This window comes from Salvelinus fontinalis, chromosome 25 (assembly GCF_029448725.1).
Source record: "Salvelinus fontinalis isolate EN_2023a chromosome 25, ASM2944872v1, whole genome shotgun sequence".
Taxonomy (NCBI): domain Eukaryota; kingdom Metazoa; phylum Chordata; class Actinopteri; order Salmoniformes; family Salmonidae; genus Salvelinus; species Salvelinus fontinalis.
In genome coordinates, this window is record NC_074689.1 from 1,665,292 (window position 1) to 1,683,462 (window position 18,171).

Here is an 18,171-nt window from a genome sequence, read left to right on the forward strand (position 1 = left end):
GAAAGTCTAAGAAGCGGTAGGATCTGTTGTAGGTGCGCTATTTCTATGCTTCCTGTTTCTGCATTTTTTTTTATTTTCAGTTTTGCGCAACAGCTTCAAACAGTAGAAAAAAAAACAATATTTTGATTGTATACTTGCTTGCTTTGTCACAAATTGAGCAAACTATTAGAATATTAGCAACCAGGAAATGGTGGAGCAATTTCTGCATAGTCCATCTTTAAAGAATTCCCTATTTTGTAAAAATAAAACGTGTTCCAAATACCTTGCTATTGGATTGTCATCGACACAGAAATTCTAATTTTATTTTTGTAAACTTAAGTTTACAATATTATTTTGAAAATAAAGACACGGCATGTAAGAAATGATTGGCAGAGCTAGTACTTGGTTACGCAGCCTTTGGCCAAGAAAACTGCAGACACTTCTTGTAGCCATCAATGAGCTTGCTGCAACTTTCTACTGGCAATTTGTCTCACTTTTCAGCAGCAAACTGCTCTAATTCTTCAATGTTTGAGGGGTGCCCTCCAACTGCTGTTTTCAGCTCTTGCCATAGGTTATAAATGTGATTCAGATCTGGACTCTTCGTTGGCAACTCCAGAACAGTCCAGTGTTTCTCCTTGAACAATTTCAGGGTGCTTTGATGTGTGTTTGAGGTTGTCCTGATGGACGATCCACAACCTTCATTAGACAAACGGTTGTTGGACTGATGCACTCCAAAAACACAGAAACCTTTTATATTTTATCCAACTCATTTGTTGGCTGTTATATTGGCCAAAGGCAGTGCAACCAAGTACTAGCTCCGGTGTGCCAATAATTTTGTCCATGCCATTTGTCTTTATTTGCTAAATAAAAATTGTTAAGTTCACAAAAATAGAATTGGTTCTGCAATGGTCCGAATTCAATAAAGTGTGAATTTCAACTTATTTGTATTTATTTATTTCACCTTTATTTAACCAGGTAGGCCAGTTGAAAACAAGTTCTCATTTACAACTACGACCTGGCTAAGATAAAGCAAAGCAGTGCGACAAAAACAACGGAGTTACACGTCAACAAAACGTACAGTCAATAACTGTAAAGAACAGAAATAATAGAAAAATCTATGTTAAGTGGGTGCAAATGTAGAAGAGTAGGGAGCTAGTCAATAAATAGGCCCTAGAGGCGAAAATTATTACAATTTAGCATGGATACTGGAGTGATAGATGTGCAGATGATGATGTGCAAGTAGAGATACTGGGGTGCAAAAGACCAAGAGGGTAAGTAATAATATGGAGATGAGGTAGTCGGGTGTGCTATTTACAGATTGGCTGTGTACAGGTACAGTGATAGGTGAGCTGTTCTGACAGCTGATGCTTAAAGTTAGAGAGGGAGATAGAAGACTCCAGCTTCAGAGATTTTTGCAATTCATTCCAGTCATTGGTAGCAGAGCTTTAAGGAAAGGCGGCCAAAAAGGAAGTGTTGGCTTTGGGGATGACCAGTGCAATATACCTGCTGGAACGATATTCGAGTGATAGGCTGTTTTAAAACTCTGCAGTTGCAATTTTTTAAATATGATCTTAATAAAAAAATAAGGTGACCCCCGAAAGCCAGACGGAGATGTGCAAATTACATGCATATTCAGATATTAGTCCTAATACTACTGTAGCATAGGCTATGCTAGCCTTGTTATGTAGCGTAGCATAGGCTATGCTACAGCAAATGTACCTGTCACAAGAAAAAAAGTTACCTGCTGATGAGATGATACATGCATTGTGAACTGCACTCCATATGAGATGCGCTGTCTGTCCCCACCCTGAGTGTTGATGATTGATCATGCAGATAGCAGAGCAGAGGAAGCCGTAAAGACAGATTTGGACATTGCATATAATTTAACAGTTCTATTTCACTTCAAGCTGTTCATATAAATAATTTATTATAATTTACCGGTTTCTCACAGTTATTTATCCCGGGAAACGGGAGTGGGTTTGGGGCGGTAACCTGGTTCCCGCTATTAAACCCTAGTTGGGTTACCAGGCTGGCCGCAAACCAAGGACAGTGGATAATAAGGCTGGATGAAAGAGAGCTGGTTGGATACATCTCAGAGGGAAGGCGACAACGGGTGTGGATGATCCTGTCAGAGGTAGGAACTATCCTTACCTTTGTCAGTGGGCTCCTTCCCTGTTTGAGAAACACCCTGGTCGTTGAGCACCTTCATCAATTCATCACCTAAAACCGAGGGTGTATAAAGAAGACAGCATTTTCCCTGAAGAACAAGTTGTCCTGTACGTCCTTGGAAAACTCTGCGAGTGAAACTGGAGAGCAACGAAGTATCATCTTCTGTCATTTGAGCCTCTCGTTCATTGTCTGGGTTTCACTGTAAGGTGTCGCTGTACCTTGTCAGACCTTTGGGCTATGTCTACTGGAACCGTTCGTCCGCCTTAGAGGCTTCACAATGTGCCCGACTCCAGTTGCGCGTGTGTGGTTGTCTGGGAAGTCCTGGAGTGGGACTTGGCCCGGGCAAGGCTGGCACTCTTGAAGGAGAGGAGCTTGGTGGTGGGCGTAGTGCTGGCATAAACCTGGCATGGGAATGAGGAACCGTGACCTCTCCCATCTCAAGCCTTTGCGTGTCCAGGACTGGAGCTAGAAAAAAAGCATTCCTTGACCCCCACCTGACCTGGTTAGGGTAGAAAGTGTCCAAGCGCATTAACTAGCAGAGGGGCTAACAGGAGAATTGAACAAAAGAGGAATGAGACAGTGATCTAATAATTCCGATCATTGAGCAGCGGCCAGCCGCAGAGGCACTTTCCCAGGCTGCTTTGCAGTGCTGGGAAGCAGATAAGAGGATCCACCCGAGGAGACTCCTGATGCGGTCAGGGACCCTGACAAAGTCCACACCCTCTATGTCACATTGACACTGAACCTACATCATCTCCATGCAATTCAGCTTCCCTCATGTTTTTTCCCCCAGACGACTTAGCTCTTCCACATTGTTTTATTGGCTCTTATGACTCAAGGGCTGTGAACCAGAGGGGCAGTTTTCTCAATTAGCCACCGGGTTGACTCGGGCCTGGTTCCAGGGGCCTCAGCTTAGAGCGGGAACAGGCTAATTTAATTAGAGGACTTCGCTCCTATTTTGTCAGTGTCCGCCACACTCTCTGATAAGCTGCCGCTGTCCGCTGAGGGGTCGACCCCCTGACGTAAATCACCCGTTGCCACTGGAGCTGGGGACGTCACAGGACATTAATGTACCCCAGTGTGATCCCTTCTTTCTCTCTGTTTAGGGCATTCTGACCTTCAGTGGAGCCAAAGACTCTTCCCTTCACACAAGCACACACACAAACAGGCGCACATACACAAAGAGCAAGATATTAAGCACTTGAAGAAGTAAAATGTAAAAAGACATCTTTAAAAGTTAATCTGGCACAGTAGCCTGAGTGAACACGAAGGTCAGGGAGAGTTTAGATTCTTAGGTCAGGGAGAGGTTAGTTCAGAGTACCGGGGTTCCGAATAAATCTCCCAAATGACAAAACAGCCCTTAAAAATGTACAAGTACAAGAACATAACATGCTGTCTAAACAAAGAGAGAACCCGCATGTCGTCTTGGCTCTGAATTAAATTATACAAACAACCGTGGAATTAAAGTAAGCACTAAAACATTGCTTCAGCGAGAACAAAGGCTGAACATGAAGGGACTGAGGTTGGCAATATTCAAGACTCACTTTTGATCCCATCCAGGTCGGCAGAGGCCAGTGTCTGCGCCTCGCTCTCGTCCGTGGGGATGCGCTCGTACTTGGCCTGCTCGGCGCCAGTCATGTTGCCGGTGCACCGGCGCTCCTGCAGGTCGTAGCTGCGGCTAGCCACGCGGATAAGAGGGGTGGGGTCGGATGGGTCACTGCTGGACGAGGCCGGACAGGGCTTTCTGGAAGAGGAGAGAAAGAAATTAGAGAGTTAACTGTAAGGCCAACAAAATATTAGACGTGAACCTGGAGTGAGCTACACAACATAACTACTTTTACATCTAGGAGACTGGGCCAGTAAATGACAAAATGCACATTTTCTAAGATACGAAAGGAGAATGGTTTGTCGGTCTCCCTCTACACTCCTTGGAACAAACACATTATCAAACATACAGAAAAGCTCATTTCACAGGAGAAGAAAAAATACTTAATCAAATGAAATCAATTCTGAATGTTGCTATCGATAAACTAAAAGACTGAAAACGCCCACTAAGAATTCCTCAGTCCAGGCAGATCTTTTCGAAACCGAAAAACACTCAGTCTCCAAAAAGCTGTTAGTTTCAGAAAACAACTATATTCCAAAGATCCCTCTGCAGTCAGAATATTTCACTTGGGTGTCACCTCTACCTTCCAATGTGTAGGAGTAGTAGGAAGAAGTCCACAGAGTGATATTACAGCAGACTTGAGAAAGGAGATGAAAGGAGAGCCCACAAAGCTATATCCCAGACAAGACAAGGCACTAATGTGTCCTGAGACTAAATGCCATAGTTGGAGGGTCGAGAGGAGAGGTGTGTTAGTAGGAAGGGTTGGAATTCTCTATGGAAACAGTCAGACAGGTGAAATATGGCTCTTTATTCTTGCTGGTGGAATCAGGCCCTATTAGATCAGAACCCTGCAGGCTGCCTGGATGCCTGGGACATGGTAACGTAAAGTGGGCAACACACACACACCTCTCTCATCCAATCAGCGAAGGAGAAAGCCTCAGAGCGAGCAGTATCAGGTTACGTGCTATAAAACAGTCCTTGCTGTGTTGTGCCGCAAAGGAGGATGAGACACTTCAACTGCCAAAGATTCTCACCCGATCACACCATTGTGGTAATAATGGAATGAAAATGGGGGTGCACTTAGAGAGGTGTACTCACTCCGTGGAGGTGGCATCTTCAGGGTCGGTGCTCACGGCAGACTGGGGAACAACCTCCAGCACTCGGGCAGGGCAGGGGATGTCTGTGGTAGGTGTGGCCAGGTGATCTTCATCTGACAGAAAAAACTATGAAGGAGAGAGGGGGCACACATGATTTCTTTGACATTTCCAGAATGAAAAAAAAAACTATGAGAAAAGCTTGGGGGTTGTATGCATATGTTCACACCATTACTGTTTAAAACCGGTCATGTTTTACGGCAGAACACAATAGTTGTCAGTTGCATATCAATGTAACCCCAAACCATAAATGATTAAGCTTGTTTTGAAATATGACAGAGATTCAATATTTGAACCACACCACAAAAATACATGTCAGTGTCCTAAAAGGAACCATATTCCCTATATAGTGTACTACTTTTTTTTTTACCAGGACCCTGGTCCAAAATTGTGTACTAAATAGGAAATAAAGGTGCCATCAGCTGTGTAAGATATGCATATTGCCTTTTCTCTAAGCAACCTTTAGTTAATGTAAATTCTGTTACAAAAATAACTGATAGAGATATAAAGTTCCATTCAAAAGTTTGCACACACACACTCATTCACAGGTTTTTCTTTCTTTATTACTATTTTCTACAATGTAGAATAATATTTCCTGGAGGTCTTAATGAGGAAATGACTATGTGTGTTCTGTTGTAGACGGAAATATGAATTATGCCCCCATTTCAGATTACTCTGTTTTTCTTGCGCTGTACCGAATGATTCATGGTAGGTCTGCATCACATCCGGCCGTGATTGGGAGTCCCATAGGGCGGCGCACAATTGGCCCAGGGCACAATTGGCCCAGCATCGTCCGGTTCGGCCGGGGTAGGCAGTCATTGTAAATAAGAATTTATTCTTAACTAACTTGCCTAGTTAAATAAAGGTTAAATAAATAAAAAAGTTGATGTCCTCATTGTGGTTTTACGTTTATGTACACACTTTATTTGAATATTTATGAAATTCACATGGTTATATTTGGTAGCACTTATTTGTTTCCCCTCGACTCCAACCCCGTTCGATGCGTGGAACGGATGGGGGTGGGGCTATGTCTACATAAAGTGCTAATCTAAAAAATCTCACAAAAGCTCTAACGAAGGCCGTGAGGACAATACGTAAAGCTTATTAAAGAGTAGTGACACTATCAAGAGCAGTGTGGGGGTTTCTTCTTTATTCTGCAAAAAAGATAGCTCAGATGTGCGAGTGCCTTTTGAATTTAGAATAACAGGGAAGACATTAAAAGTATGAAATAACACATAAGGAATCATGAAGTAAACAAAAAGTGTCCAACAAGTCAAAATATATTTATTGTTTTAGATTTTTCAAAGTAGCCACCCTTTGCCTTGATGACAGCATGGCGGCACACTCTTGGCATTCTCTCAATCAGCTTCACCTGGAATGCTTTTCCAACAGTCTTGAAGTAGTTCCCACATACGCTAAGCACTTGTTGGCTGCTTTTCCTTCACTCTGCGGTCCAACTCATCCCAAACAATCTCAATTGGGTTGAGGTCGGGTGATTGTGGAGGCCAAGTCATCTCATGCAGCACTCTATCACTCTCCTTGGTCAAATAGCCCTTGCAAAGCCTGGAGGCGTGTTGGGTCATTGTCCTGTTTAAAAACAAATGAGAGTCCCACTAAGTGCAAACCAGATGGGATGGCGTATCGCTGCAAAATGCTGTGGTAGCCATGCTGATTAAGTGTGTCATGAATTGTAAATAAATCACTGACAGTGTCACCAGCAAAGCACCCCCACACCTCCTCCTCCATGCTTCACGGTGGGAACCACACATGTAGAGCTCATCCGTCTCACAAAGACACGGTGGTTGGAACAAGAAATCTCAAATTTGCACTCATCAGACCACAGGACAGATTTCAACTGGTTGAATTGCTTGTCCATTGCTTGTGTTTCTTGGTCAAAGCAAGTCTTCTTATTATTGGTGTCCTTTAGTAGTGTTTTCTTTGCAGCAATTTCAACCATGAAGGCCTAATTCACAGTCTCCTCTAACAGTTGATGTTGAGATGTGTCTGTTACTAGAACTCTGACGCATTTATTTGGGAAGAAAAATCTGAGGTTGGTAACTCTAATGACCGTATCCTCTGCAGCAGAGGTAACTCTGGGTCTTCCATTCCTGTGGCGTTCCTCATGAGAGCCAGTTTCATCATAGCGCTTGATGGTTTTTGCGACTGCACTTGAAGAAACTTTCAAAGTTCTTGAAATGTTGTGTATTGACTGACCAATTGGCCCAGCGTCGTCCGGGTTTGGACGGGGTAGGCCGTCATTGTAAATAAGAATATTTTCTTACCTGACTTTCCTAGTTAAATAAAGCTTAAATAAAAATATTTAAAAAGCTGGTTGAGAGAATGCCAAGAGTGTGCACAGCTGTCATCAAGGCAAAGGGTGGCTATTTGAAGAATCTCAAATAAAGATATTTTGATTTGTTTAACACTTTCTTGGTTACTAAACTCAGCAAAAAAAGAAGCGTCCTCTCACTGTTAAATGCGTTTATTTTCAGAAAACTTAACATTTGTAAATATTTGTATGAACATAACAAGATTCAACAACTGGGACAAACTGAACAAGTTCCACAGACATGTGACTAACAAATGGAATAATGTGTCCCTTAACAATCAAAAGTAACAGTCAGAATCTGGTGTGGCCACCAGCTGCATTAAGTACTGCAGTGCAGCTCCTCCTCATGGACTGCACCATATTTGCTGTGAGATGTTACCCCCCTCTTCCACCAAGGCACTGGCAAGTTCCCGGACATTTCTGGGGGGGAATGGCCCTAGCCCTCACCCTCCGATCCAACAAGTCCCAGACGTGCTCAATGGGATTGAGATCCGGGCTCTTCACTGGCCATGGCAGAACACTGACATTCCTGTCTTGCAGGAAATCACGCAAAGAACGAGCAGTATGGCTGGTGGCATTGTCATGCTGGAGGGTCATGTCAGGATGAGCCTGCAGGAAGGGTACCACATGAGGGAGGAGGATGTCTTCCCTGTAACGCACAGTGTTGAGATTGTTGTAATTGCAGGCAATCTCAGTCCGATGATGTTGTGACACACCGCCCCAGACCATGACGGACCCTCCACCTCCAAATTGATCCCGCTCCAGAGTGCAGGCCTCGGTGTAATGCTCATTCCTTCGACAATAAACGCAAATCCGACCATCACCCCTGGTGAGACAAAACCGCGACTCATCAGTGAAGAGCACTTTTTGCCAGTCCTGTCTGGTCCAGCGACGGTGGGTTTGTGCCCATAGGCGACGTTGTTTCCTGTGATGTCTGGTGAGGACCTGCCTTACAACAGGCCTGCAAGCCCTCAGTCCAGCCTCTCTCAGCCTATTGCGGACAGTCTGAGTACTGATGGAGGGATTGTGCATTCCTGGTGTAACTCGGGCTGTTGTTGCCATCCTGTACCTGTCCCGCAGGTGTGATGTTCGGATGTACCGATCCTGTGCAGGTGTTGTTACACGTGGTCTGCCACTAAGGACGATCAGCTGTCCGTCCTGTCTCCCTGTAGCGCCGTCTCACAGTACGGACATTGCAATTTATTGCCCTGGCCACATCTGCAGTCCTCATGCCTCCTTGCAGCATGCCTAAGGCACGTTCACAAAGATGAGCAGGGACCCATGGGCATCTTTGTTTTGGTGTTTTTCAGAGACAGTAGAAAGGCCTCTTTAGTGTCCTAAGTTTTCATAAGTGTGACCTTAATTGCCTACCGTCTGTAAGCTGTAACGGCCGTTCCACAGGTGCATGTTCATAAATTTTTTATGGTTAATTGAAAAAGCATGGGAAACAGTGTTTAAGCCCTTTGATCTGTGAAGTTATTTGAATTTTTTACGAATTATCTTTGAAAGACAGGGTCCTGAAAAAGAGACGTTTACTTGTTTACATGATTCCATATGTGTTATTTTATAGTTTTGATGTCTTCACTATTATTCTACAATGTAGAAAATAGTAACACCGGAGTTGGTGTTCTAAAACTTTTGACTGGTAGTGTATAGAAGGATCTTTCAAGAGCTCCGACCTGAAGATCACCGACGTCATGATTCAACCTTGTTTTAAAAGTTTCCAGTTGTCTTGAAAGCACCATAAATCCAGAGAATGCCAGACTTTGATGACAAAGTTAGATTACAATTTGCCCACAAGAAGGAGTGCCACGCCATCTTCCTGTTTCAAGTGAGCACAGCAACGTGAGTCCAAACATATCTTGTATGCTGCTGCATAAATTATGTAATATACCAGGGAGATAGGTAATACTAAGTGTATGTAGTGTATAAACATGTAAAGTGTTGGTCCCATGTTTCATGAGCCGAAATAAAAGATCACAGACATTTTCCATTAACACACATTTGTTTACATAGTGAGCTTTTCTCCTTTGTCAAGATAATCCATCCACCTGACAAATAAACATTTCTTATTTATAAATAAATTCCTTGATTACGCCACATAACTGGGGGGGGGGGGGGGGGGGGGGGGACTTGGGTAGATGGCATGCCAAATAAAGGCTCATACCTATAAACACAAATATTTCACTGAACAAAAAAGCTGTTAGTAGCCCATGTGCCTCACCCTAATCATTTGGTCCCTTTTCCCCTCATAACTTAGCTTGGTGGTGCACATGAAGCCGATAACGTGTTTTAGAGAAACGTTATTGAATATTGTAAGGGTGTTCATTGACTGCTTGTATGCCCCCTTTAGATATCCTATGGTTCTAACTTGGTGTACAGGGAGAATACTGTAAGAACGGCCAATGTTGCGTATTCTGTCACTGTACATTTCAAAAAGGCTGAACAAATAGTTATAAATCAAATCAAATTTTATTAGTCACATACACATGGTTAGCAAATAGCGAAATGCTTGTGCTTCTAGTTCCGACAATGCAGTAATAACAACAAGTAATCTAACCTAACAATTCGACAACTACTACCTTATACACGCAAGTGTAAAGGGATAAAGAATATGTACATAAAGATATATGAATGAGTGATGGTACAGAACGGCATAGGCAAGATGCAGTAGATGGTATAGAGTACGGTATAGACATATGAGATGAGTACTGTAGGGTATGTAAACATAAAGTGGCATAGTTTAAAGTGGCTAGTGGTACATGTATTACATAAAGATGGCAAGATGCAGTAGATGATATAGAGTACAGTATATACATATACATATGAGATGGGTAATGTAGGGTATGTAAACATTATATTAAGTGGCATTGTTTAAAGTGGCTAGTGGTACATTTTTACATAATTTCCATCAATTCCCATTTTTAAAGTGGCTGGAGTTGAGTCAGTATGTTGGCAGCGGCCGCTAAATGTTAGTGGTGGCTGTTTAACAGTCTGATGGCCTTGAGATAGAAGCTGTTTTTCAGTCTCTCGGTCCCTGCTTTGATGCACCTGTACTGACCTCGCCTTCTGGATGATAGCGGGGTGAACAGGCAGTGGCTTGGGTGGTTGTTGTCCTTGATGATCTTTATGGCCTTCCTGTGACATCGGGTGGTGTAGGTGTCCTGGAGGGCAGGTAGTTTGCCCCCGGTGATGCGTTCTGCAGACCTCACTACCCTCTGGAGAGCCTTACGGTTGTGGGCGGAGCAGTTGCCGTACCAGGCGGTGATACAGCCCGACAGGATGCTCTCGATTGTGCAGCTGTAGAAGTTTGTGAGTGCTTTTGGTGACAAGCCGAATTTCTTCAGCCTCCTGATGTTGAAGAGGCGCTGCTGCGCCTTCTTCACAACGCTGTCTGTGTGGGTGGACCAATTCAGTTTGTCCGTGATGTGTACACCGAGGAACTTAAAACCTTCCACCTTCTCCACTACTGACCCGTCGATGTGGATAAGGGGGTGCTCCCTCTGCTGTTTCCTGAAGTCCACAATCATCTCCTTTGTTTTATTGACGTTGAGTGTGAGGTTATTTTCCTGACACCACACTCCGAGGGCCCTCACCTCCTCCCTGTAGGCCGTCTCGTCGTTGTTGGTAATCAAGCCTACCACTGTAGTGTCGTCCGCAAACTTGATGATTGAGTTGGAGGCGTGCATGGCCACGCAGTCGTGGGTGAACAGGGAGTACAGGAGAGGGCTCAGAACGCACCCTTGTGGGGCCCCAGTGTTGAGGATCAGCGGGGTGGAGATGTTGTTACCTACCCTCACCACCTGGGGGCGGCCCGTCAGGAAGTCCAGGACCCAGTTGCACAGGGCGGGGTCGAGACCCAGGGTCTTGAGCTTGATGACGAGTTTGGAGGGTACTATGGTGTTAAATGCTGAGCTGTAGTCGATGAACAGCATTCTCACATAGGTATTCCTCTTGTCCAGATGGGTTAGGGCAGTGTGCAGTGTGGTTGCGATTGCGTCGTCTGTGGACCTATTGGGTCGGTAAGCAAATTGGAGTGGGTCTAGGGTGTCCGGTAGGGTGGAGGTGATATGGTCCTTGACTAGTCTCTCAAAGCACTTCATGATGACGGAAGTGAGTGCTACGGGGCGGTAGTCGTTTAGCTCAGTTACCTTAGCTTTCTTGGGAACAGGAACAATGGTGGCCCTCTTGAAGCATGTGGGAACAGCAGACTGGGATAAGGATTGATTGAATATGTCCGTAAACACACCAGCCAGCTGGTCTGCGCATGCTCTGAGGACGCGGCTGGGAATGCCGTCTGGGCCTGCAGCCTTGCGAGGGTTAACACGTTTAAATGTTTTACTCACCTCGGCTGCAGTGAAGGAGAACCCGCAGGTTTTGGTAGCGGGCCGTGTCAGTGGCACTGTATTGTCCTCAAAGCGGGCAAAAAAGTTATTTAGCCTGTCTGGGAGCAAGACATCCTGGTCCGCGACGGGGCTGGTTTTCTTTTTGTAATCCGTGATAGACTGTAGACCCTGCCACATACCTCTTGTGTCTGAGCTGTTGAATTGCGACTCTAGTTTGTCTCTGTACTGGGACTTAGCCTGTTTGATAGCCTTGCGGAGAGAATAGCTACACTGTGTGTATTCGGTCATGTTTCCGGTCACCTTGCCCTGGTTAAAAGCAGTGGTTCGCGCTTTCAGTTTCACGCGAATGCTGCCGTCAATCCACGGTTTCTGGTTTGGGAATGTTTTAATCGTTGCTGTGGGTACGACATCGTCAATGCACTTCCTAATGAACTCGCTCACCGAATCAGCATATTCTTCAATGTTGTTGTTGGACGCAATGCGGAACATATTCCAATCCGCGTGATCGAAGCAGTCTTGAAGCGTGGAATCAGATTGGTCGGACCAGCGTTGAACAGACCTGAGCGCGGGAGCTTGTTGTTTTAGTTTCTGTTTGTAGGCTGGAATCAACAAAATGGAGTCGTGGTCAGCTTTTCCGAAAGGAGGGCGGGGGAGGGCCTTATATGCGTCGCGGAAGTTAGTATAACAATGATCCAGGGTTTTACCAGCCCTGGTAGCACAATCGATATGCTGATAGAATTTAGGGAGTTTTGTTTTTAGATTAGCCTTGTTAAAATCCCCAGCTACGATGAATGCAGCCTCAGGGTGTGTGGTTTCCAGTTTACAAAGAGTCAGATAGAGTTCGTTCAGGGCCATCGATGTGTCTGCTTGGGGGGGAATATATACGGCTGTGATTATGATCGAAGAGAATTCCCTTGGTAGATAATGCGGTCGACATTTGATTGTGAGGAGTTCTAGATCAGGTGAACAGAATGACTTGAGTTCCTGTGTGTTGTTATGATGATCACACCACGTCTCGTTAATCATAAGGCATACCCCCCCACCCCTCTTCTTACCAGAAAGATGTTTGTTTCTGTCGGCGCGATGCGTGAAGAAACCAGCTGGCTGCACCGACTCCGTTAGCGTCTCTTGAGTTAGCCATGTTTCCGTGAAGCAGAGCACGTTGCAATCCCTGATGTCTCTCTGGAATGTTACCCGTGCTCGGATTTCATCAACCTTATTGTCAAGAGACTGGACATTGGCGAGTAGTATGCTAGGGAGTGGAGCGCGATGTGCCCGTCTCCGAAGCCTGACCAGGAGACCGCTACGTTTGCCCCTTTTACGGCGTCGCGTAGGGTCGCCGGCTGGGATCAGATCCATTGTATTGGGTGGAAGGCAAAACACTGGATCCGTTTCGGGAAAGTCATATTCCTGGTAGGAACGATGGTTAGTTGACGTTAATCGTATATTCAGTAGTTCCTCCCGACTGTATGTAATGAAACCTAAGATCACCTGGGGTACCAATGTAAGAAATAACACATAAAAAAACAAAATACTGCATATTTTCCAAGGAACGCGAAGCGAGGCGGCCATCTCGGTCGGCGCCGGAAGTTGGATATATTGAGGACATCCGTCTTAGCTCACTCATTAATGTCTTAATCGAAAAGAAAGCTCTGCTGTTGGGACAGCTTTATGTAGACCCTCACAGTTTGTGGGCAGTGTTTGTCACCGTTTATAGTGCAATTCATGTATTGTTTAGTGTTGTGTAGTGGCTTTGCTGGCATGCATAAACAAGTCAGCATTTAGAGTTTGCCCCACCATGACTTACGTGTTAAAATTGACACTGCCTACAATACAATTCTCAAATGTGAATTGCCATTTCATCTGGAGAGAAACATAAATGGGGGATGTATTCCAATGTGCTTTAAGGAGCTAGCTACAAATTTGCATGTTGAGAATGTTGTGGTAATATTATGTAAAACGTATCTAAATGTTCTTGAAATAAGATCTCCAAAAGGGAAAATGTATATTGCATGAACTTCAATGGAATATTTTGTTAAACCTAAAACAAATATGCTATGAACGTCATACAAACGGACTCATTACATTCTTACAACATTAAGGGAATGTCCTATGCAACCTAACTCAAACATTGTATGAATGTCATCGCAACTGAGCATATTTTGTGTTTTGGGATCATCTCCTCTAATGTATCCTCACTTTTCCCACAACCGACACTGAACAAAAACATGTAAAGTGTTGGTCCCATGTTTCATGAGCCGAAATAAAAGATCACAGAAATGTTCCATATACACAAATTTGTTTACATCTGCTAGTGAGCTTTTCTCCTTTGTCAAGATAATCCATCCACCTGACAGGTGTGGCATATCTCACTCACCAGACATTGAGCATGTGGGATGCTCTGGATCGACATGTACGACCGCCGTGTTCCAGTTACCGCCAATACCCAGCAACTTCGCACAGCCATCGAAGAGGAGTGGGACAAGATCCCACAGGCCACAATCAACAGACTGATCAACTATGTGAAGGAGATGTGTTGAGCTGCATCAGTCAAATAGTGGTCACACCCGATACAGACAGCCTTTTTTTTAAGGTATCTGACCAACAGATGCATATCTGTATTCCCAGTCATGAAATCCATAGATTTGGGCCTCATGAATTGATTTCAATTGACTGATTTCCTTATATGGCCTGTAACTCAGTAAAGTCTTTGAAATTGTTGAATGTTGCGTTTATGTGCACCCTGATACAAACAGTAGCCGAATGTCAACAACTGGACCGTTCTAGTGTTTTGGGAACCTATCTGTTCTCATATCACCCACAATGTTCCCACAACCTAAATAAATGTTTTAGGAACTTTTAAAACATAACACATGTGTTCTGGGACTGTTCTTGCAACAGGCAAATGGTTTTGCAACCTAATATAAACATTGAAATAATCAGCACAACTGGACAGTTCTTGTGTTTCGGGAACATACTGTATCTCTTGTCATGTCCACACAATGTTCCCACAACCAAATGAAACATTCTGGGAACCTTTAAAAGAACAGACCAAATGTGTTCTGGAAACATTCATGCAATCATGTGAATGTTTTTTTGCACCCGAAAATAAACATTGTAGAATCAACTGGAGTTTTTGTTTTTTGGGAACATGTGTTTTGTGATGTCTCCACAATGTTTTCACCAGACTGCTCCCACTACCTTATGAAACATTACGGGAACCTTTAAAGAAAATATGAAATGTGTTCTGAGCACATTCTTGCAACATCAGGCAAATGTTTTATACAAACATTCTAGAATCAACACCACTGGACAGTTTTTGTGTTAAAAGAACATTTGCCACGACCTGGACGAATGTTCTGAAAACTTTGACAGAACCAGTTTTGGTTTGCTTAGGTGTCACTGTAATTACCTGCACATCTTCTTTGACGGTGTCACAATATGTCTCAGAGAGATGGGTGTGGCTCTCTCCACCCTCTTCCTCATTATCTTCCTCATCCTCTCCTTCCTCAAAAGTGGCGCTGCTGGTGGGGCCTGAATTGTCCTTGCAGTCGCTTTCCTTTTTTTTCTTCTTGCCGCTCTTCCTCCTCCTCCCTTCGAAGTGCAGCTTGGACAGGGGATGGTGGATGTGGTGTGAGGAGTGACGGTGGTCTGTAGGAAGATTCAGTGGTTATAAAGAGTTTGTGGTTTATAGAGAGTTAAATAATTTTCTGTGGTTTTCAGAGGGACTAATTTATATCAAAGAAAAGAAACAACTGTTTTAAATTTACAATTCACAAAAATGATGGTATCCCCGTAACAAGTTCTGCAAAAGTGCACTATATGACCATAAGTATGTGGACACCTGCTCGTTGAACATCTCATTCCAAAATCAATGGCATTAATATTGAGTTGGTCCACCCTTTGCTGCTATAACAGATTCCACTCTTCTTGGAAGGCTTTCCACTAGATGTTAGAACATTGCTGCGGGGACTTGTTTCCTTTCAGCCACAAGAGCATTAGTGAGGTCGGACACTGATGTTGGGCGATTAGGCCTGGCTCGCAGTCGGCGTTCCAATTAATCCCAAAGGTGATCGATGGATTTGAGGTCAGGGCTCTGTGCCGGTCAGTCAAGTTCTTCCACACCAATCTTGACAAAGAATTTCTGTATGGACCTCGCTTTGTGCATGCTGAAACAGGAAAGGTTTGTTGTCTGTGCTTCCAACTGTTGCCACAAAGTTGGAAGCACAGAATCATCTAGAATGTCATTGTATGCTGTAGCGTTAAGATTTCCCTTCACTGGAACTAAGGGCCCTAAGACCAAACCATAAAAAACAGCCCTCCTCCACCAAACTTTACAGTTGGCACTATGCATAGGGGCAGGTAGAGTTCTCATGGCATTCGCCAAACCCAGATTCATCCATCAGACTGCCAGATGGTGAAGCACGATTCATCACTCCAGAGAATGCGTTACCACTGCTCCAGATTCCAATGGCGGCGAGCTTTACACCACTCCAGCCGATGCTTGGCATTGCGCCTGGTGATCTTTGGCTTGTGTGCAGCTGCTCTGCCATGGAAACCCAGTTCATGAAGCGCCCGACAAACAGTTATTGTGGTGAAGTTGCTTCCACAATCAACTCGGTAGTGAATGTTGCAACCGAGGACAGACAATTTTTACGTGCTGTGTGCTTCAGCACTTGGTGGTTCCGTTCTGTGAGCTTGTGTGGCTTACCGCTGAGCCGTTGTTGCTCCTAGATGTTTGCACTTAACAATAACAGCACTTACAGCTGACCAGGGCACCTCTAGCAGGGCAGAAATTTGACAAACTGACTTGATGGAAAGGTGGCATCCTATGATGGTGCCACGTTGAAAGACACTGAGCTCTTCATTAAGGCCATTTTACTGCCAATGTTTGTCTATGGAGATTACATGGCTGTGTGCTCAATTTTATACACCTGTCAGCAACGAGTGAGGCTGAAATAGCGGAATCCACTAATTTGTCCACATACTTTTGTATATATAGTGTATATGAACCACCGAAGGGTGTGAATGTCCTGTGTGTACAAGTGTGTGCGTGTTTACACTCAAAGTCCTCCTCGTTGTAGGTGCGGTGCTGCTCGTCAGGGATCCTGGGGGCAGGGCTAATGATCTGCTGAAACCTATGGACTCCCAGGGCTTTGTTCAGGTCCCCTTCATCCTCCTCATCCGCCCGCTGCGCCCCTCGCAGGATTGAGGCTGACGGCGCCTCCGGCTGATAGAGGAAGAAAGGGAGGAGAGGATCAGATTAGTCATGGGAGACAAAGGGGATAAGATACTCGCTCCATCTCAATTCGATTTCTGTGATTTATCGCATTCCATCTCCTAGTCTCTTTTCAATTGGAGAAGGTCAAAGGTCCCTCCCATCTTCTCCAATGGATTTTGAAAAGGTGAAAATAGACAATGAGAGGAATCAAGGAAATCATTTAATTGAGAAAGAGCCATGATATTATAGGTCCTATTCAGAAACAACACCTAGCCACTTCAGTAAATCTGGAAGGTTTAGATAGATGTAACCAGCATGGCAAAAATTCCATCTAGTCTACCCCGTTAAGTTAAAGCTACTACTATATTGCTAATACATATCCAATTCTTTCAGATCACCATTAAGTGCGAAGGTTTTTTATGGACAGGAGAATGATCCATTTTAGCCAATCATGTTATTCAGTTTTGCTATATGAGGTTGTTTGCTGACACCATTCATGCTTATGTCAAATCCATGTAACCTCACACCAAACTGACACTAGAGGGAGTACTAGTCATTCAAAAACAAATTAAATCCACAAAAAAGACATGATTGTGGTCTTTGGTTCCAAACAGTAGAGTAACTTTAAACTCAACATAGTGATTACCCTATGGATAGTCGAGAGTGATTAGTGGTATGATAGACAACCCGGGGAGTTAAGTCAGTACTTCCCAGCCCTCTCCTCGGAGACCACCAGATGTTTCACACATTTGTTGTAGCCCTGCACTGACAAACCGGTTAGGATTAGTTAACTAATAATCAAGCCATTGACTAATTGAATAATGTGTGCCAGTTCTGGGCAACAACAGATATGTAAAACGTCTGGTAGTCTCCGAGGAGAAGGCTGGGAAACCCTGAGGTACTGTAAGTGATATTTTTCCCAGCAGCAGGGTGCTAGATCATGCTGCAGACCTCATCTGCTAGGGGTGTGTTGTGATAAGGACCGGATGCAGAGGTGGAGCAGGTGAACTCAATCCCAACCATGAGGGGGATCCTCTCCTCTGCCCAACTTTAAGGCAAAGCAGATGTTGCCGTGGCTACAGTAGAGATCGTGCAGCTCCTGACTGAGCTGAGCACGCTCCCTCCTGCGACACTGGACAAACAGTCGCGGCCCCATGCCTCATTTGACGCCCCTTCAAACCCTCTCAGGCCATTTAACACGTCATCGGTAGATCAAATTCTCTCCGGCACTCGAGGGGAACAGAAGAAAGAACATTGGCTGATTATTCCACCTCATGCTCCCTGTCGGTCTTTATGACTGGCATCTGGAAAATGGGGTTTTGCCTACACATCCATCTTAGACCAAAAGACACCAAGGAAAATATCAC

General features: G+C 44.4%; 1 protein-coding gene across 3 annotated transcripts in view; it reads right to left on the reverse strand.

Moving 5' to 3' along the window:
* LOC129822734 (anion exchange protein 2-like) overlaps nucleotides 1-18,171 on the reverse strand; it is a 126,463-nt gene that overhangs the window by 22,053 nt on the left and 86,239 nt on the right. For 2 of the 3 annotated variants that reach the window (XM_055881084.1, XM_055881085.1), the window contains 4 exons: nucleotides 16,645-16,813; nucleotides 14,996-15,234; nucleotides 4,853-4,977; nucleotides 3,693-3,892 (listed from right to left, as the gene is read on the reverse strand). In XM_055881084.1, the coding sequence (XP_055737059.1) occupies nucleotides 3,693-3,892; nucleotides 4,853-4,977; nucleotides 14,996-15,234; nucleotides 16,645-16,813 (733 nt within the window). The other variant, XM_055881086.1, reaches the window with a different exon arrangement.